The sequence below is a fragment of the Chaetodon trifascialis genome, chromosome 21 (genome assembly GCF_039877785.1).
Source record: "Chaetodon trifascialis isolate fChaTrf1 chromosome 21, fChaTrf1.hap1, whole genome shotgun sequence".
In the NCBI taxonomy this organism is placed as follows: domain Eukaryota; kingdom Metazoa; phylum Chordata; class Actinopteri; order Chaetodontiformes; family Chaetodontidae; genus Chaetodon; species Chaetodon trifascialis.
Genome location: NC_092076.1, coordinates 5643446 through 5661638, shown reverse-complemented (window position 1 = coordinate 5661638; position 18193 = coordinate 5643446). Strand labels below are relative to the sequence as shown.

The following is an 18193-nucleotide window of genomic DNA, read 5'->3' as shown; positions in this document are numbered from 1 at the left end:
AGGTTTAGAAATCAACATATTTAAAGATGCATTTCTATCACATTGACATTATCTTGTCTTGATGAAATAAATGAGTAAATTAAAACAAACAAACAAACAAACAAACAACAAGGTGGTACAACTACATCCCAAGAGAAAATAAAGGTAAACCAATGCATGATAATATTTTGTAATGCAATATTTTGTTAATATGGGACATACATGTATTGAAAAAGAATGAAAAGATATATTATTAAAATGAAAAGTATTATTAACACATAGTCTGATAATCAGACTGAATTTCCATGTTCAAAGGTGTGGAACCAGCATTAGAAAAGTCTTTTGCGGGGCAATATTTAGATGAGGGATTTAAATGACGGCACAAACTGGGCAGAGATGTTGGGCAGGCATTTCCACATTTGAAGTCTTAGCTCTAATGTGTCAGCAGATGGTGCTATTTGGGAACTCTCTTTAAAGTCTATATTTCTGCACTGTTGCTAATCCAGAAGTCCAAAATCCAGCTAAATTAATGATAGGTATGATAACGGGCAATGCACTGAAAGATAGTCATGAAGAATCAGCAATAAAAAATGAATGAATGAATATCTTATTTTTATTAATTTGAATGTTTTAGAATATTAAATGGAGAGAATATCACAGTGAAAGTTGCATCTTGTACTGTAAAAAATACAATATTTGCCTCTGAGATTGAATGGAGTAGAAATAAAAAGTAGCAGAAAATGGAAATACAAATAAAATACTGCCTCGAATTTGTGATTACCTACAGTAGTTAATATACTTAGATACATTCCACCACTAGTTATGCTTCACCACTGGGAAATACTGAAGTACCTACAAGTAGTTTTATGAATGTACTTTCCACCATTGTTTGCTTTGGCAAAATTGGCAGTTGTTTTTTACAGACAGTAATATTTGTGTACTATCATAAGACATCTGTCATATATGTGGTATCCTCTGATGGCAAGCTGTGGCCTGTCACCATGGCAACAGTAGGAGTTAGCTTACATGCTAACATTGCTAATATCAACACTGGGGCACAGGGCTTTTGTGCTCTTAACTTAGCAAATGGCAGGAGTTTAATAAATTCTGACATTGCTTGAGTGATGGCATTTCAGTGTTCTAAATCTGTGCTGCCAGTTGATTGTCTGGGGGATAAACACAGAACACTTGTCACTAACTTGAAAGAGCTAACCCTTTGTGCTCTGGGTTAGCATTATTGTTGCTGCTAGCTGCCATTTTCCCCCAGAATTCACGATAGACAGCTACACACGACAGACGTCTATCAATGTATGTGTGCGTGAATTTACCTCTAAAAAGTAATGTTGTTTTTTTTTCTAAATACTACAAAGGTGTATAAGCTATCATCACAATGCGGCATTGAGTTCAAAACCCTGCTGCTGTGCATACATCAAGGATTCCCTTGATTGCTTGTAAACAGATACAACACAGTTAACTAGCTAAATGCTAAAATTAGCCGTTTTTGTCAACACAGCAGGAAATGGAGTAGAGTTTCCTTTCTTACCCCACAACGTAATACAGCCCTTCTCCAAATTTGACTTTCATGAAGGTTCAAATGTCGGATTTTTGATGAAACTGTTTTACCCAAGGTGTTGATTCAGCTTTTTGTTCACTTTGGAAAATGTACAGAGAGGACTATTTTGTCCACTCCATCTACAGTCAATCTCAATAATAGTAATAAATCTTCAAATGCCTTAATGATAAGGCTTCAGTTTATTGCACAATCCAGATAGTGTTACAGTCACACATTAAGTTGCAGAATTTCATTTCTCTTAATGGAAGACCTCTCTTATCTGGTCCCCAAGGAGGGTAAACAATACAAATACCCTCTTTAAAAATCTAAAATGATCTCAGTTCTTGATGCCATTATCGGCTTGTATCAGTGTTTCTTCGGCTTTTCTGTCCCTTTTTCTGAGTCCAGTCTTTGATATAGCCTAATTATTTTGCTGTTGTGTAGTTTTTTCCACAAATTCTTCTCCAGAATATAGTCGTGGTTGATGTAAAAAATGACATTGGTTTTATTATTCTCGACATAGTAGTTTGAGTATTTGTCGTAGTCATCAGTCATGAAACCATATGCGCTCACCTAAGAACGACAAAAACAGAACAGGGAGGGTTGAGAATAACTCAAGAAATGACTTGTTAAAAGACAAATTTGACATTTTGAGAAATACACTTGTTCAATTTCCTGCCGAGAGTTTTAGTAATATTAACTTACAGTGTCACAGGTATGCAGAGCCAGGAAGATAGTGAATGCCCCGTTGGTTGGTCTGACTATCGGCCAGTGTATAGAGTTCAGATTATCAGACATTAAGAACCTGTGGGCCATGATATGTACATCAAAATCAGTGTTTTGGCTGTATGACAAGACAAACTACGGACTACAACACGACTATTAAATTAATACAGCTTTACTAAAGGAAGTAAATGACCCAGGAAGTTCTCTTGCTTTTAATTTGCGATACCTTGTCAACTCTTATCTTTATATTTTTTGCATTGGTGGATTGTGAGAGGAGGCTGACCTGTTTCTCACGTATCTGAGGAAATCCTGGTGCAGGACATAGAAGCGGCTCTCGTTGTACTGCCCGCCATAGTACGTCCTTGGCCTGGAGGATTAAAATACAAAAGTCAGGAGTGATAATGAAAGACTGACATGATGAAAGTGGGTTTTGTTAGATTTTGTCTTTACAATGCCATGAATGCGCTCTGCTGGAACTTGAGAGAAAGCTGGATAAGAAATGCCCCTTAAATTATGTTGCGTTCAGGTGACTCAAGACTTAATCTGCGGCTGTAAGTGTTGGCAGCTGTTAACAGTGGGTGGATGTCGGCCTTGTCAGAGCACTTAAATACAGAGTTTTTACTGATAATTTCAGTGAATGATTCACTTTGTTGCCTGAAATGTGGAGCTGGAGAAACTCTTGACATTTTCACAGTTTGGAGAACAAAACTTCATTCTCATGCTGCATATATGTACTGTAAATGTGTTTCTGTACAAAAAATATATAAGTCAATATTCACAGTCGGTTGTGATATGGGCTGGCTGAGATCCTTTCTCCCTTGAGAAGACCCTTAAGCCAGTGGAAGTCTCTCATCCCTTCAGGAATCAGCACAAATTTTATGCCCTGCCAAAAGGAAGTGGATGACAGATGAGTGTGTGTGGGGGGGTGTATGAACCATAACAACACCACACCACTGAGTTTGAGTACCTCATCATGAGGCGCAGACGTGTATCCATACTCTTTGAATGTATACAGCGACATATTGATGGAGTGGGCTGTGTGAACGTACACTGACGTCCTGTTTCCCACGTCTTCCTCGTAGCCTTTGATGACTGCTCCGTTCATCCTGCCGCACACACACATCCAGATGTTAATCCACATGTGGCTTAGTCTTCATTAGCTTAAAAAACAAATGAATACGATGCCCACAAAGCAGACTCGTCATTGTAGCCGTTCTAAAATCGTGACTTTTGCCCTGCCTCTGTTTGTTTTACTGTGCTGTCCTTCATGCTGTGTCTCTATAAAATGTAGATGATATGCCAAACTGCCAGTCGGCTAATAATTAAACATGGAGATAGGACTGCATGGCAGCACCGTGACAGCTGGAACAAATGCATGTGTGTATGAGTCCAGTGAATTCAGTGAAAGTCACACATGCAGCTCTAGAAAAGAAAAGAATCGTTGCTGTGATGGCTTTGTACTGGCTGATTATGGCTTTGTGCAGCTGGATAAAAAGCTCCATGTTTGCTGAACATCCTCTCAAACATCCTGTGTTACGCAAAATACCTCACACCATCTGTCTACGCGGTTACGTCAGTCGATCTTTGTTTACTGTAAACCTCACCTCTCATTTTATGACATTATGCAGCGCCAGATAGTTAAAGTAGGATTTAGAAGTTTGCGCAAGACGTGGCGGATATTCCCAAAAGTCTTTTCTCAGCCTTCAGCCTCCAAACCACATAAGACCTTGTCTAGTTAAAAACCCAGATGCTTAGACTTATGAAATGTAAACTGTTGAAAAAAACAACAAACAGCATCAGCACAGTGCTGCATTAAATGAAATGATGCTGGAGTTGAACAGTCTGACAGCTATTGGAGTGAAGGACCTGCAGTCGTATTCCTTTATTTAAGAAAGGGCGATTTTACAGCTTTTATCCTCATCCAGACCACATTAGACCAGGTCCAGAAAAAACAAAACAAAACAAAAAACGCTTACTTATATAAAACTTATTGATAGCAATTATCAGTGTAATGGATCTTTTGCTGCTTTTGCCAGTCAAATTATACAGGTGAAGGCACATGCAGGTGTTGCTTTAGTAACACTGAGGCGACAGTGGAGTTTATATGTTTATCTGCGAAGTGGGCAAGCTACAATTATTCACAGCAAGTGAGTATAACACTTTACAACATGCTGATAAAGCAAACCCAGAGCAGTGCATATCAAAGCTATAATTGTTTGAGAAATACACTTATTTGCTTTCTTGACAGGAGTCAGACGAAAAGATTTATACCACTCAATTGTCTGTATGGTAAATAAAAGCAGCTGGTTAGCTTAGCTTAGCATAAAGACTGGCAATGAAGGGAACACCTTCTCCTGTCAAATATCAAGTACCTGATAAAAATTTGAGCTTTAAGTAGAGAAGAGGCTTTGTGACTGACTGTTGCCAGGTGGTATGTACATGTATGTAACAGGTTTCTTCTCTCCTTCTTTCTTACCGGAAAACATAATCGTGAGCATCAATTTCTTTCCCCATTTTTGAGCCATTGAGGATCCCTGCAGTGCCCACCACAGCACAGCGCACACACCCATCACTGCCCAGTTTTGAATGGAGTAGTGGCTCTTTTGGCTTTGGGATCAACTTCACTGAAGCCATCACATCTGCAAACCAAAACAATAAATCATGCAAAACAGCCTGTTCTGCCAGCAAAGCTCGCATGCATACAGCAAATTGTTTGCTAGGTTGCTGCTTGCAAGTGATTTAAATGTATTTACTTAAAGCAGCTGTAGGTAAACTGAGTTTTGAGCATCCAGAAACAACGACGATGAGAGTGTTGAGTTATGGGCATAAAACTAAAACAATGAGCTGAAAGATGCTAACAAGCTCTGTAAAACTAAGAGAAACTGCAAATTCAAGTGGTAACTCTCTGTGGGTCCTTCACTCCCTTTCATGTTTTATCAACTGTTAATATAGTATTAATGTTAATATATATGGTACTGTTTTAACTGGTTCAAATGATATCTCATTGACAGGAAATTCTATGTCAGCATGGGTGAACACGCATCTAGTTTTAATCAAATGAAATGCGGTGTTCCCCAGGGGTCAATTTTAGGTCCAACCCTTTTTAACCTATACATGCTACCACTTGGAAATGTCATCAGGAGGCACGGCATCAACTTTCACAGCTATGCAGATGATACACAGCTTTACATTGCTGTGTCTACTGATGACACAGGACCACTTGATGTCCTTTTTAACTGTATTTCAGACATTAAATCCTGGATGGCAGAGAACTTTCTACAGCTCAACCAGGACAAATTTAATTATTGGTACAGGAGACCAGAGAGAGAAACAGGCTAGCAAACTAGAAGCCGTCTCTTTTAGCCCATGTCAACAAGTCAAAAATCTTGGCGTAATATTTGATGCAGAACTGAATTTTGAGGCTCATATAAAGGATGTCACAAGAAAGGCATTTAATCATTTAAAAAACATTGCCAAAGTACACCAGTTTCTCTCTCAAGCCAATGCAAAGACACTTATTCATGCTTTTATTACCTGCAGGATTGATTACTGCAATGCTCTTCTTTCTGGTCTTTTGGTTGTGGCGCCAAAACAATAGGATGAGCATCCAGGATAATCACTATGTGTGTCAACCACACATAGTGATTATGAAATACAGTCTTACAGACGCTAACAGACCAGCACCCACCGTCATACTTGTACCCCATAAATCCAAAAGGGTTGTTAAAGTGTGAAAGTCGATTCCACTCGCTCATGTTGATGCTGTCTTTGTGCAGAAACAGACGTATGTTGGGAAGAAAAGCCTCCTTGAAGCTCTCAGAGTTTTGCACAGACTGGGCACATGTCTGAGAATGTAGGATAAGATTTTAAACTATGAAATATTTCTATAAGGAACAAATACACAGAAAACGTTAAGCCAGTGATTTATTGACGGGCCATGCAGCTGAAGACACAGCAGGTAAAATCAGGTGATAGAAATCAGTCCTCACTCAAATGTGATTGATTAAATTTAGTGCAGTGATACTGTTTGAAAGCATTGAAGAGGAAAGCACAGAGAAAGTCCATCAAAAACATACAGCTGAACATGCAGCAGTGCAGACACCAGCCATGTTTACCCACTCCCACAAAGTTAATACTTGTCTTTTCTGTCCTATCTTGTCTTAACATGCTTACAGAATTCCTGGGTGGGGCGTCCTGGTTATAAACGTCTTCAAAATCCCACCGAGGAAGCTTGTCGAAGGACTTAACGGAGAGGATGGGCATGGGTGTCTCAGCCACAGCAGCATGCGTGGAGACCCTGAAAATTAGCGTTGCCGCTGGGTTTGTTTTTGTCAACACAGCAGGAAGCATAGCAGAGTTTTCTTTCTTATCCCACAACTTAATATCACTGACAAAGAAACTGGCTTCACCTCTGTGTCTGTTGTTTCCTGAGGCAGCAGCCCAGCTGAGTGACAAGTAATGCATCAGATGTAACATAGAGGAATTAACAAGCTACACTTCAGGTGACTTAAAGAAAGAAACTGTACTTGGAAATGTGCTGATACACATTTCTTGACAGGATTTGCAACCAGTTTTACTGAAAATATTAGAGATTTAAACATCTTTAATGTCTTTATCTTAAGTGTTTCTCTAGATTAAACACAAATACAACTTACCTGATGCCGTCTGAGAAACGTCCCCATGATAAAATTAAAAGCACAGCAGCAGTTGAGATCACGAGCAGCACAAAAAAAACCCTGGAGGCTTTGAGAGCCATCCCTGCGACTCAGAGGCTTTGCAGTTCAATTACACAGGGAGTATGTTTGAGGTTTGCTTTCCCTCCTGGAGTTCGTGGCCCAGTGGAGAAGTCACCAGACGTACTCGACACCACTTGTCACTTAAAGTGTGATTGGGCGGTGCTACTACACAGTTAATTAGACACATACACACAACAAAAGAGGAATCTCTCACACACACACACACACACACACACACACACTCACATTGGGACATAATGTGGTTTATTACACAACCGAGGGGAAGTCAGAAGAGACTTTGTAGGATGTGTACCTGTTACAGAGTTAATGAAGATACCACTGAATTTAAAAAAGGTGGATAATAAATGAACATGTTTTCTTCTTTTATTATAATACAAAACTAAGTTATTCCTTTTAGTCCTTACTTGCACACGTAGCTAGAATATCCTGCTCTGGGCTGGAAAAAGTTCAGCTTCTTTGGTCTTCATGTTGGCCGCGGTGGAGAGAACAGCGACAAAACAACACAATACAATAAAAGAAGGAAGTGATATTCAAAGGAGCGAGTGGCCGATGAGTGGACAGTACAGCTGTGTTGAATACTGTGAACACGATTATTGAAGTATTTGGTGTACTGGAGCAGTCCTTCAGTAGCGCTCACAGGTTAAAGAGCGCAATCAGAGGCAAACACGAAGGGTCAGAGAGGAGTCTCAGATGGAGTAGAGTCGGAGTTGCTCCTCCATGTCTCCCTCAGACACCTCCCCAAACGTCTCCTTGTTGTCTTTCAGCAGCTGGAAGATGGCAGCCAGCTGCTCACGCTGCACCCTGGGAAGACAAAAAAATCATAAAACTGAGCGCCGACACAAACAAAAATCCTGCATGCCTTTGATCACAAATTTTATAAACGATGCTCATTGGGTGAAATTCATAAAAACAGCAGCGGTCCAAAGTCCAAACGTAGGCAGAATAATTCATTTCACAGATGAACCAAACAGAATGTAAAGGAATTGTTTGACATCTGGGGGAATATTCGCTTCACTTATTCGCTTTCTGGCACAGTAACATCAATGTTCATATTGCTACCCTGGCGCGGCTCGACTCAACTCTACTCTACTCTACTCTATCCGGTTGTTTTGTGTTTCCATTAGGGATAGTACCTGGTACCCGATACTATTTTTAGTACCTGGTCTGGCGAGGTTCCAAGCGAGTAGAAGCGATACTATATGTGTGACGTCAACAGCCTGTTGGCCACTGATTGGCCGGAGAGTGTCGTCACTGGTCTGCGACGTCCAACACTGGAAAAACAATCCCGCCCCCTCCATTGTAACGCTGGGCAACAGCAACCGCTGGCTTTATTCTTTATTCTCACTCGAGGGAAATGGCTGCTCGTAAAATATCACCGTGGTCCGTCGACGAGCAAATACAACATCGCCTCGATGTCCTCCATTGTTTGTTGGCTCTGTCGCGTACAAATTGACGTCATGGCAGTTTCGCGCAGCCGTGGTATGACGACCCCGCCTACGTTGAGGAGGTACTATGAAGTACTCAATTTTAATGGAAACTCAACCAAACCAAGTAGAGTAGAGTAGAACCGAGTCGAGTAGAGCTGGAACTGTGTAATGGAAATGCGCCATTTGTGCTAAGCTAAGCTAACCGGCTGCTGGCTGTAGCTTCATATTTAACAGACAGATTCAAGAGTGGTGTCAGTCTTCTCATGTAATTCCCCTCCAGAAAGCAAGTTGATGGAAGAGCTCAGTACAGTGTTTACCAAAACCAAAAATGTATTAATAAGGACCCAAAAATCATGAATAAAGTACAAGAGTCTGCAGGTTCTTGATCTTTGGTCTTTCAGCTGTGCAATAACTTTGCAGTTTAGAGGTCCCACAGCAGCTTAGACAGGAATTAACATCAGTGTCACACTACTACTACAAGACAAGGAGACACAAAAGGGACTGATGTGATCAGGGATGCATCGGGTACAACGCTGTGCGCACATACTTGTAGTTATAATCATAAAACTACTCGCCACCTGATACCACCTCTCAGCAACGTGGCGTTAGCCTGATGTTGGCAGGTGGACAGGAATGCAGAGGAGCAGTGATGCGGGCAGTCTGGAGATATTTTAGAATAACAGATGATGACAAAAGTAGAGCTAAATTGTCAAGAGGAGGAGTGAGAAGAAGCTCCTTTTGACAAACAATCTCATAAAACACAAAGAACCAACACGACGCTAACGCTAGCAGCAAGACACAACAACCAACTCCAGAAGCAGCCCATGATTTCCAGCCGGCATCACATCCCAGAAACTGTTCTTACCAGACTAGACCAGACCAGGAATATCTGAGTCTGATTATGAGCTCCCCAACAATCTCACTGCTCACACTTCTGGAAAAAACAGATCAGTTGATGGTGCACAAACACCTGGAACATTGCAGCCTGTTTGTCAGCCTGTGGGGCTGCAATGCTCTCATCCAATACTCGACCAGTTCCAAAAAATGTTGTGTCCATTAGTCAGAAACATGGGAAAATAAAATTAAGAGTTAATATTTGACCAGAATTTCTCCTATTTTGTCTCTGCATAGAAATACAAAAAGTGTGTGTATGTGTGCACGCACACGCACTAAGCATGTTGGACCTGTAAAGGTATTAATACCAACTTGTATCTGTACTCGGTATCGGCAAGTACCAAGATGTACGTACATGTGCTTGGTCTGAAAACAAAAGTGGCTGACAGGTCCTCTATGAACGCTGCTCGTTTAAAATCCTCTGACATAAATATTATCCCAGCTGTTTACCCTCCTGACATCAGCGACCACAAACTACATGATATATTTCTCTCATCAGTGTATAAACCTCTTAATCTTCCCCTCGCGCTCTCTGTTTCTGTGTGAATGAGCAGCTTTGAGTGGGACTGCCTCGTCAGCAGGTCCCACTGCTGCGTCCCACTGACTCCTCCTTGTGGCAGGACAGAAGAAAGGCCTCGAAGGATTAAACAAACACACCTCAGTCAGAGGTGAGGACAATCAGCACCAGCTGTGACACCTGAGGATCACACATCTAATTTGGAATAGCAGGGGCGGCGGGGGCTGGGTATGTGGGATCAGGTGAACAACACTGCACAGTTACATCAGTCGCTTCGTGGCCACTTGAGGATGAAGAGCTGAAGAGGCCAAAATCACTGCTGAGGTCAAAACTGAGCAAAACGGCACTGGAGTAGCTTCCAAACAATGGCCAGAAAGTGACTTCCCTGAGATAAACGGGTGAGCAGAACTCATACTTTACCACATATTTGCTCCTTTTCAGGCTTACAGACAGTTAAAGTCTGTGTTGAAGTGTATCCTGCAATGATAAGAGCAGGGTATGCAGATACATTACAGAAAAAACAAACTTTTCTGTCCCCTGTGTCCTGTGTTTCCCCCCCCAGCAGTCTTTAAGTCTCGTGTGGTTCACCCTTCAGCTAATGCCTGGCAGAGACTCAATCTGGCCTTAGGCAGTCTAGCCTGAAGAGGACGGGTGACACAGCAGCTAAACGTGGAGGAAAGCTCTGAGCGAAACGCCTGCAACACACAAACCCACGTGAAGACAGCGAAGGGAAGATTAGAGGGAGGAAGACGAGGACAGAGGGCAGAGCAGCTACCAGGAAACAAGGGAACTCCATGTAAACATTGTTAGAATCAATGAAGAGTTTAGATTTTCACTACAGTTTTGGCAAAGAAAGCTTTTTTTGTTCTGTTTTGGGAGAACAAAGCCAAAAATCGAGGAATTTACTGTTATAATTCTTATATATTACTTTTAATATCTAGTATTGTGATATTTGGGTACTTTTTGATAAGTCCGCCTTTATAAAGCTGTAATTTTGGGCTTTTTTACTGCTCAACACATCATTTATTTATTCATGGGTTTTAGAGATGTCATAAATAGGTCGTTGAATAGTCGTTGAATAGGTCATTTGAGGCCCCTCAAATGGATTGTTGATGAGCTGATCTTATTAATGGTTCATAAACTACAAAGGGTGGCATATCACATGGCGGCATCCATGTTTGTAGTTTTCACTGACCTCTGCTCCTCCTCCAGCTCCTCTGTGGACATCATCATTTGCAAGTGGTGGGATCGCGCCTTTCCAGGGACGTACTTCAAGGAATCATTTTCATCTGATTCCATTTTATCTGATGGACCAGAATAAATGTTGATTAGAAATCAACATCTGGAATATCAGAAGTATATAGTTCAAATATCTGACTCACAACTCTCTCGAGGAGGGAGAAGTGCTCACCGTTGATGCCCGGGCTCTCTGTGGCTCCTTCAGTCTGGGGGTGAGAGAAAGCACATTTTAGGAGCTCCTTATCAGAGAGCCCGATGAATGACCTCCGGCCCCTCCCTGACGAGGCCTCGGATGACGAGTCTGTCTCTAAGCTCATGGACGTGGAGGAGGAGTGCTCAGCTGGTGCTGCCAGTTCTTCGGTTTGAGAGTGGGGGTGTCCCTCCTCCTGTCAGAGAATTAAGGTCAGCTCAGGGGCATTTTTCCCAGATTCTCCCCCAGAACTTAAGCGATTAATGCATTTTATTTGCACCCGTGTGCACGTCCTGGCGGCCAGGCGCGGATTAGAAAGCGCTGCGAAGATATTTAGCTTAAGAGAAAGCTCCAAACAAACCGATTTAGCCTCTCGTGTTACCTGTACTCCTCACCTCTCCTCGATGCTGATCTGGCTTACACTTGGCGGAGGTGTGATGTGGGAAAAAAGCCGAGGTCATATTTTGCTCCCTTGGGTGCTGATTTGACCTCTCTGTCCCTGTCCTGACCTGTTCTGTCCACCGAGGCCAGGGAGGGCCATGACAGCTACCTGAGCGCTGTTTGAACTGGCTCATCCTGACAGTTTTCTATTAGTCTTGAGTGCCAAAGTGCTCCTTTCAAAATAAGACGAAAGCCATGTTCCTTCTTTCTCCTGCCGGATACCAATTTAGGCCGAAAGACTCAACAGAAAACAGTTGAACTGTTGCCCTCTCTGATCACTGCCTGTTATTTCTCTGCACACCAACACAGCTGAGTGGGACGCCGTCTACTAGAAAGCATCTACATTTAAGCTGCTTATGTCAGGATACTTGTACTTACTTGTGTAGCTCCATTTTACGCTGCTTTACACTCACACTAAGATGTGGCTGCAGCTAAGTAAAAATGCTGCTACACGTTAAGGCATCTGTGATCATAAAGCAGCACTCCTAAAGCTAAATGAGCACTTTCAAGTCAGTTTTAGTTTAGGGCTTTAAGTACAGGTACTTACAACTGAGTATTTCCTTCCACTTACTCTGAATACTTCTTCCACTCCTGCTTATATTACTGCACTAAATGTATCATATTTCAGCTGCAACTCATTTGCACTTTCAGGTTTTTGATTAAATGATACACTACCTTTAAAATAATAACAATAATAATAACATTGATTCTTTCCTCACCTGTGACCGGACAGGTGAAGTGTACCTGAGCGTGGGGGGTGGGGGCATGAAAACAGATTTACAGCAGGATCGCTTCGGGAAACACAAACATCCAGGCTTCTCCTGCAGCAGACTTACTGAGAGCACAGACTTCACCACATCCCAGTGGTCGTGGGAGCTCCCGCTGATCTCACACCAGTCGTCCTCCTCCTTCTTCTTCTTCGCCTTTGAATCCGGGACGTGGCCGTTCTGCCTCGGACCCGACGGATCTAATCCCGATCCGTCCCCTCTGTGTCCGAAGTACCGCCGCGGGTTCGCGCAGTCGGCCGCAGACGAGGAGCCGTTGAGCAGCGATGTTGCGACCACGATGGCGAGGAGCGTGAAAATGGCAGCTGATAATATGAAAGTTAGCTCCATGGCGGGTGTCGGGGCGATGCGGCTCCTCTGTCGTCGCTGTCTTCTTCACTCGCAGGTGTCCATCCCGCTGCTTGAAGTAATCCTCTGCGCGCATCGACGTTAACGAGCGGCGTTTATGGGATATGGTACAATCTACTCACCGAGCAGGACGTCACATCCTCCGTCCCCGCCCCCCACCCACAGCACCGCCCGCCCCGCGTACGCCGGTGTGTATATCCCCGCAGGTGTGGCTGGCACGGCGCGCTGCAACGTGCTCAGATCTCCTCACTTTTTTCTGTTGTTGTTGTCGTTAATCTCATCAATGAAATGGTTTGTGACAGGACGCGTGCATCGTCTGATGAAGTCCAGCAGGTGCGGGAGGAAAGGTGTGGTCACCTGAGGACGCGCCTTCCGGTCAGTCTGCAGCACGAGCGATTTAATGTGGATCATAAACAATAAATTCAGGCTGAAAACATGTTTATGACAAATGGTGGAATGTAACTGAGGATATTTACTTAGTACTGCATTTAAATACAAATGTGAAGTACATTATTGTTTGCTGTAGATGAAACAAGCCAACAGTTTATAAAGTAACTGAAATGAGCTCAGCAGTAAACATCTACAGCAGTAAAAAGCAACATTAATTCAGCAGTTACATTAATCCAAAACCATCAGATCTGACAGTGAAACACTGACAGGAAACGTTTTACTCTTATGTTCACAATATGGTAGTGGTACTTAAGTAAAGGATCTGAATACTGCTTCCATCACATGGTCATCCACCTATCAGGAGGTCGGTGGTTCGATCCCTGGCCTCGGCAGTCCACACGCTGAAGTATCCTTGGGCAAGATACTGAACCCCAAAACTGCCCCCAATGCTGTGCCATCGGTGTGTGAGTTCATATGTACGTAAAAGTGCCTGCCAAATGATTAATTGTATTTGTTAATGTCCAGTTTCTGGTATCAGTGCTGTGAATTATGATGTTGTGAAATCAGATCACAGATAAAAACTGATTGAGGGTCAAAGTTCAGTCTTCACACTGAACTGAGTGTGAACAGTTGGCGTGTTTGGTTGCAGACCTGAAATAAACTAACCCTGATATTTTTTTTATTGCTACTAAAGTACTTTCACTTCAGCACTGTCCTTAAGTTCATATCAGAGGTGCTTTTACTTTGAGTCTTTTCATGCCTCTTTTTACTCCCCTACAATTATTCGGAAGCTTTAGTTATTTTATTACTTTATTAAATCCTGCTCGGACATCTTTGACAGATTCTAGAATCTAAGCAAATAAACAAAACAAATACATGTGGAGGGAGTGTGAGCACCACTATATTAACGTTTACTCACGTGACCAGATTAGTACACCATGTAGAGAAAAGGTGATGTCAACAGGGGTCCACACATTTTCAATCCCAAAGTATCCGACCACAGAAAATATGAAGCCCGCAGTCAAATGATAAAGTTAACCTGGACAGACTGTGCTTGATCTCCTAACGGTCAGATCTATGCTCTCAGTATGTGGTTGTATAAGACTGCTGCAGATCATGTTGGATATGGCATTTTTAAAAGAAAATCAAGCTGATAAAGCTTGGCCTGTCGGGCATCTGATTGACTGATAAATTCTAAAAGATATCCTAATATTAATGTAAGATTTCATCCACCTGAACCACCCTTAAACAAAAACATTTCCTAACTTTTAGCCCCAAAAAAACTGCCCTCAAATACATCCGACTGCTGATGTAACAGACATCACAAATAAATATACATTTAACATCATGGCAACATTCACATCGGCAACTTATTTACAACAAAGATGTTTATTCGCATTCACCTGAAGCAATTACAAGACAACTGAGTTTCACAGAGGAATGCAATACACAAAAAGAATATTAAGCAGCCTTGACTGCGCTTTAAACCCTTCACTAGGAGTCACACTGGACCCAATTTCAAAAAGCGAGCAAAACCAGTTATTAACAGTGGATGAACCACAGAAGGGGGACAGAGGAGAGGAGGAGGATTAAGGAGAAAGGGAAGGAGAGAATCTGTACAGCACATGGAGGGAAGGAGAGGTCACAAGACAGGAGAGGATGGTTGATCTGCCACACCTGTGAGCTTACAAACCGGCAAACGGCAGCGGAGGGTCGAGCCCCGGAACAGCGCCGGGCACTCAGCACCGCAACACGCCACACCATGTCACCACCGCACTGCACCGCATCTTAACAGCTAACCAGCATTACTCAACTGCTACACAACTGCGCCTAGTGCACAAAAGATACACAAGAAAGAGGGTTAGAGTCATAGGAAAGCAACTTTAACTAGACAGAAAAAGAGATTTGACAGAAAAGAAAATGCTGCCGGATTAGCAAGTCACAAATTAAGTGGCACTGCGATACTTTAATGTTTTGCTTTTATGTCACTGTACAGTAAGCCATTTTTTCCATAAGAGCTGTGTCATAGCTGTGAAGGCTCTGAACATCCAACATGACACTCTTTTCTACTTCAACTCTGCAGATAAAACTCTTTCATAACATCTACAAAGAGTATTAAACAAAGGATTTCCTTAAAAGAAATCTACGTTAATTCAAAAAAACGAACGTACAGTACAAATTTAATTGAAATGCAAAAAACTCCAATTTAAATGAGAAAAAAAATCTTACAAATCCCTTTCAATATGCTCAACGTTACAAACAATGACCACATCGAAGTTACAGAATTTATTTAGGAAAAAATCAAGTCAAATCAAACATTTAAAACATTTTAGACCAAGCTCCAATAACCTTTCAGTCTGCATTCAGTGGTAAGAGTGGAGTCCACTTGCTCAATGTGGGACTCTTCCTGATGTCCTCAGCAAAGGCTCAATCATCTGAGATCTGGAAGGAAAGACAGAGCAGAGTTGGCAAAAGCAAAAACAAAAAGGCCATTTTAAGTCCTGCAGCTGGATATTTAAATGCAGTACTGCTTTGATCTCCCCTTACACAACATTTATCAAACTGCCTTTTTGGGGCATCCATCTTTGTGCAGTATACCTAACATTTCTAGTAATTTTCACATTGTTTACACACCTTTCTTGGCCCCCTCTCCCAAAACATAACTAGCTCTAACAATACTCTTACACTCGGGCATATGTGGAAAAACAAACCTCGGGGTCCGTTCCCTTTGTGAGAGGCGGAGGAAACCACAGGCACGGGTGGGAACAGTGCTCAGTGCATCTGCCTGTGATCCCCGTGAACGTACCTCACCACACCACCTCATACACCAACTGACAGCCCGAACCACCGCCATGACGACCTGCTCCATAGCAACCACCGTTGCCTTGGTGACCTGCTCCTTAGCAACTGCCATCGCTCTCAGCAACAGGCAGGTCACATGGGCGGGTCACACACTAACTGCTCTCACACTGCCACACCCCCATCTCCTCCTCCTCCTCCTCCCTTTGCAAACAGGACTCCGCAGCTTGGAGGAAAGAATTCCACATTTAGGTAAACGTTTTGATTGAAGCACCCCACGTCCCTCCCATGCACACTCACATGAGTACAAATGTGATTAATAACACCCAATTTTGAAATATATGATACAGTAGGTCACATCAACCCAAAAGTGCTGTTGCCTGTGTGTGCTTTAAATTGGCTGAATGTACAGGCAAAGTAAAGCATACACAGAACTAGGACTGTGGACAACATCAGTCCCAATTTTAATTTAATGCCTAAAAACATTCAGGATTCTACAGACTTTGTAGCTTATGTGCAAATGGCTAATGTAGCATCAAGGCTGCAGAATACTAACCCAAGTGATGACAGATAGCCATCCCAGATATAATGAGCAAATAACATGATCCACCCTTTCCCCTGAATACCGTCATTGTGTCCAAGTTTGGGTTAGCACTCTGCTCCGTTGTCCTCTGGAGATTTAAGCCTACTCTTGGATTTGGACCTGGACCTGGACCTGGACTTGGATCCTCTGTTGGACGCCGGGGTCCGACTCCTTGACTTGGACCTGGAGCGGGACCGAGACCTGGAGGGAGACTTTGACTTGCTTCGTCTGGGGGTTCTGGACTTTGACTTAGACTTGGACCTGGACCTGGACCTTGACCTGGATCTGGAGTAGGAGCGGGACCTGGAGCGGCTGTAATGGTGACGGCTTCTGGATCGGGAACGGCTTCTGCTCCTGGAGCGGCTGCGGCTACGCCTGCGGCGGCGAGGACTGGCCGAACGGCTGCGGATACAAAGAGGAGTTGAGAAAAACGAAGTGTCTAACAAGCTGTGTTAATGATCAGCCACCTACTAAAACAACTGCTCAGAGATAACCGCACTGCAGAACTGTAATAAGTACTTATTAATGCATTAACAGACATTATATAAACCAAAGGAGTCATTGGTTAAACATGATAATAATCTGTAGATAAACAGGCCCACTGTAACATAACAGACGCCTACGCAACGTAAGGTACAGGTTGATATAATAACTACACTATGATGGCTTACGTGTACCATTAAACAAAGTGCTGTAACAGCGTGGGAAATGTTGCTTACATGATAAATGTAACGCTATAGTTAAACTAGCGCGAAATTATTCGAGCTAACTGTCGCTTTCGTTTGTAGCTATGTTAGCGGTTAGCGTACACCATGTGCTTGTCGTCGCCTTTTTCCTTTAGCAGTATAGACGACACCCTCAACTAAACTTCACGACACCGACATGTACCTCCTGCTTCTGCGACCGTACCCTCCATATCTGCGTTGCGGAGCACCTCTTCGGCTGTACATGGAGTCCGGAGGTCGTCCGTAGCGAGCCATCTGCACTCGAAGCTCCCGCCCGTCAAGCAGCGCGCCGTCCATTGCGTCCATGGCGTCCTCGGCGTCGCGCTTGTCGAGGAATCGCACGAAAGCGAACCCGCGGCTCTCCTTGGTGTACCTGTCCCGGGGGATATATACATCTCCTACACGACCGTACTTCTCGAAAACTCGGCGCAGAGTCTCCGGCGAAGTTCGGTAAGTGAGGTTGTCCACTTTCAGGGAGGTCATCCCCTCAACGTCTGGCGGCGGCCTTCCGTAGCTCATTTTCTTCGTCTACAAGTAACAGAGCAGGCCAGTTAAGACGAAAACCGTTCGGCCCTCCTGTTAACTAAAACAATTAATAGTTAGTCTGTTACCCTCCGGTTCGTGTATTAAACTCAAATTCGGTCTAATTTTAGCAATATTTGGCCCAGGCCGTCTATCGTACCGCGCTGCTTTCACGTGAAATGGCGGCAATAAAGCTTCCTTTTCTGTTCTCTTTGCGCCCCCGTTGGCTTCTTCTGATTGGCTGGTTGACTGTTCACCTTCCTTCACGTTAACCGTCACACCGCCCTCTGTCGACGGGGAGTGGCAAATGACGGCGATG

General features: G+C 43.1%; 3 protein-coding genes across 13 annotated transcripts in view; all 3 read right to left on the bottom strand.

Annotated features, from left to right (window-relative positions):
• Positions 1-1897: 1897 nt before the first annotated feature.
• Positions 1898-7110, bottom strand: st6galnac1.1 (ST6 (alpha-N-acetyl-neuraminyl-2,3-beta-galactosyl-1,3)-N-acetylgalactosaminide alpha-2,6-sialyltransferase 1, tandem duplicate 1). Its single transcript, XM_070991104.1, has 8 exons — positions 6431-7110; positions 5946-6102; positions 4734-4896; positions 3225-3363; positions 3037-3140; positions 2541-2624; positions 2237-2336; positions 1898-2104 (listed from the first exon to the last, which is right to left on the bottom strand). The coding sequence occupies exons 1-8, from the start codon at positions 6731-6733 to the stop codon at positions 1898-1900; spliced, it is 1257 nt and encodes a 418-aa protein (XP_070847205.1). The 5' UTR covers positions 6734-7110.
• Positions 7111-7235: 125 nt separating this feature from the next.
• mxra7 (matrix-remodelling associated 7) lies at positions 7236-13018 on the bottom strand. Of its 2 annotated transcripts, XM_070991432.1 has the most exons (5): positions 12559-12950; positions 11264-11477; positions 11048-11156; positions 10273-10329; positions 7711-7815 (listed from the first exon to the last, which is right to left on the bottom strand). In XM_070991432.1, the coding sequence occupies exons 1-4, from the start codon at positions 12835-12837 to the stop codon at positions 10296-10298; spliced, it is 636 nt and encodes a 211-aa protein (XP_070847533.1). In that variant the 5' UTR covers positions 12838-12950; the 3' UTR covers positions 7711-7815; positions 10273-10295. The 2 variants fall into 2 exon arrangements, with proteins under 2 accessions (XP_070847532.1, XP_070847533.1); XM_070991431.1 differs by lacking the exon at positions 10273-10329 and having other exon boundaries at positions 7236-7815; positions 12559-13018.
• A 1034-nt stretch (positions 13019-14052) lies between these two features.
• srsf2a (serine and arginine rich splicing factor 2a) overlaps positions 14053-18193 on the bottom strand; it is a 5043-nt gene continuing 902 nt past the window's right edge. The window contains exons 1-4 of one of the 10 annotated variants that reach the window (XR_011603494.1): positions 17537-18109; positions 16671-17029; positions 15595-16270; positions 14622-15075 (exon numbers count right to left, since the gene is read on the bottom strand). Coding sequence is in view for 6 of the 10 variants with exons in the window: in XM_070991485.1 (XP_070847586.1) it covers positions 16693-17029; positions 17516-17871 (693 nt within the window). In the remaining 4 variants the exon portion in view is untranslated. Of the gene's footprint in view, positions 15076-15106; positions 17030-17515; positions 18154-18193 lie in introns of those variants that run through there. The other 9 variants (XR_011603492.1, XR_011603495.1, XR_011603493.1 and 6 more) reach the window with 9 other exon arrangements.

Excerpts from the sequence above, each read along its gene's own strand:
- st6galnac1.1 (XM_070991104.1), bottom strand. The coding sequence starts at position 6,733 with ATGTTACATCTGATGCATTACTTGTCACTCAGCTGGGCTGCTGCCTCA. Across the intron at positions 3,364-4,733 it reads GCTCACGATTATGTTTTCCG|GATGAACGGAGCAGTCATCA; the intron begins GTAAGAAAGAAG and ends TGTGTGCGGCAG. Across the intron at positions 2,337-2,540 it reads CTCAGATACGTGAGAAACAG|GTTCTTAATGTCTGATAATC; the intron begins GTCAGCCTCCTC and ends CATGGCCCACAG.
- mxra7 (XM_070991431.1), bottom strand. The coding sequence starts at position 12,837 with ATGGAGCTAACTTTCATATTATCAGCTGCCATTTTCACGCTCCTCGCC. Across the intron at positions 11,157-11,263 it reads AGAGAGCCCGGGCATCAACG|ATAAAATGGAATCAGATGAA; the intron begins GTGAGCACTTCT and ends CTGGTCCATCAG. Across the intron at positions 7,816-11,047 it reads GAGCTGGAGGAGGAGCAGAG|GGTGCAGCGTGAGCAGCTGG; the intron begins GTCAGTGAAAAC and ends TTGTCTTCCCAG.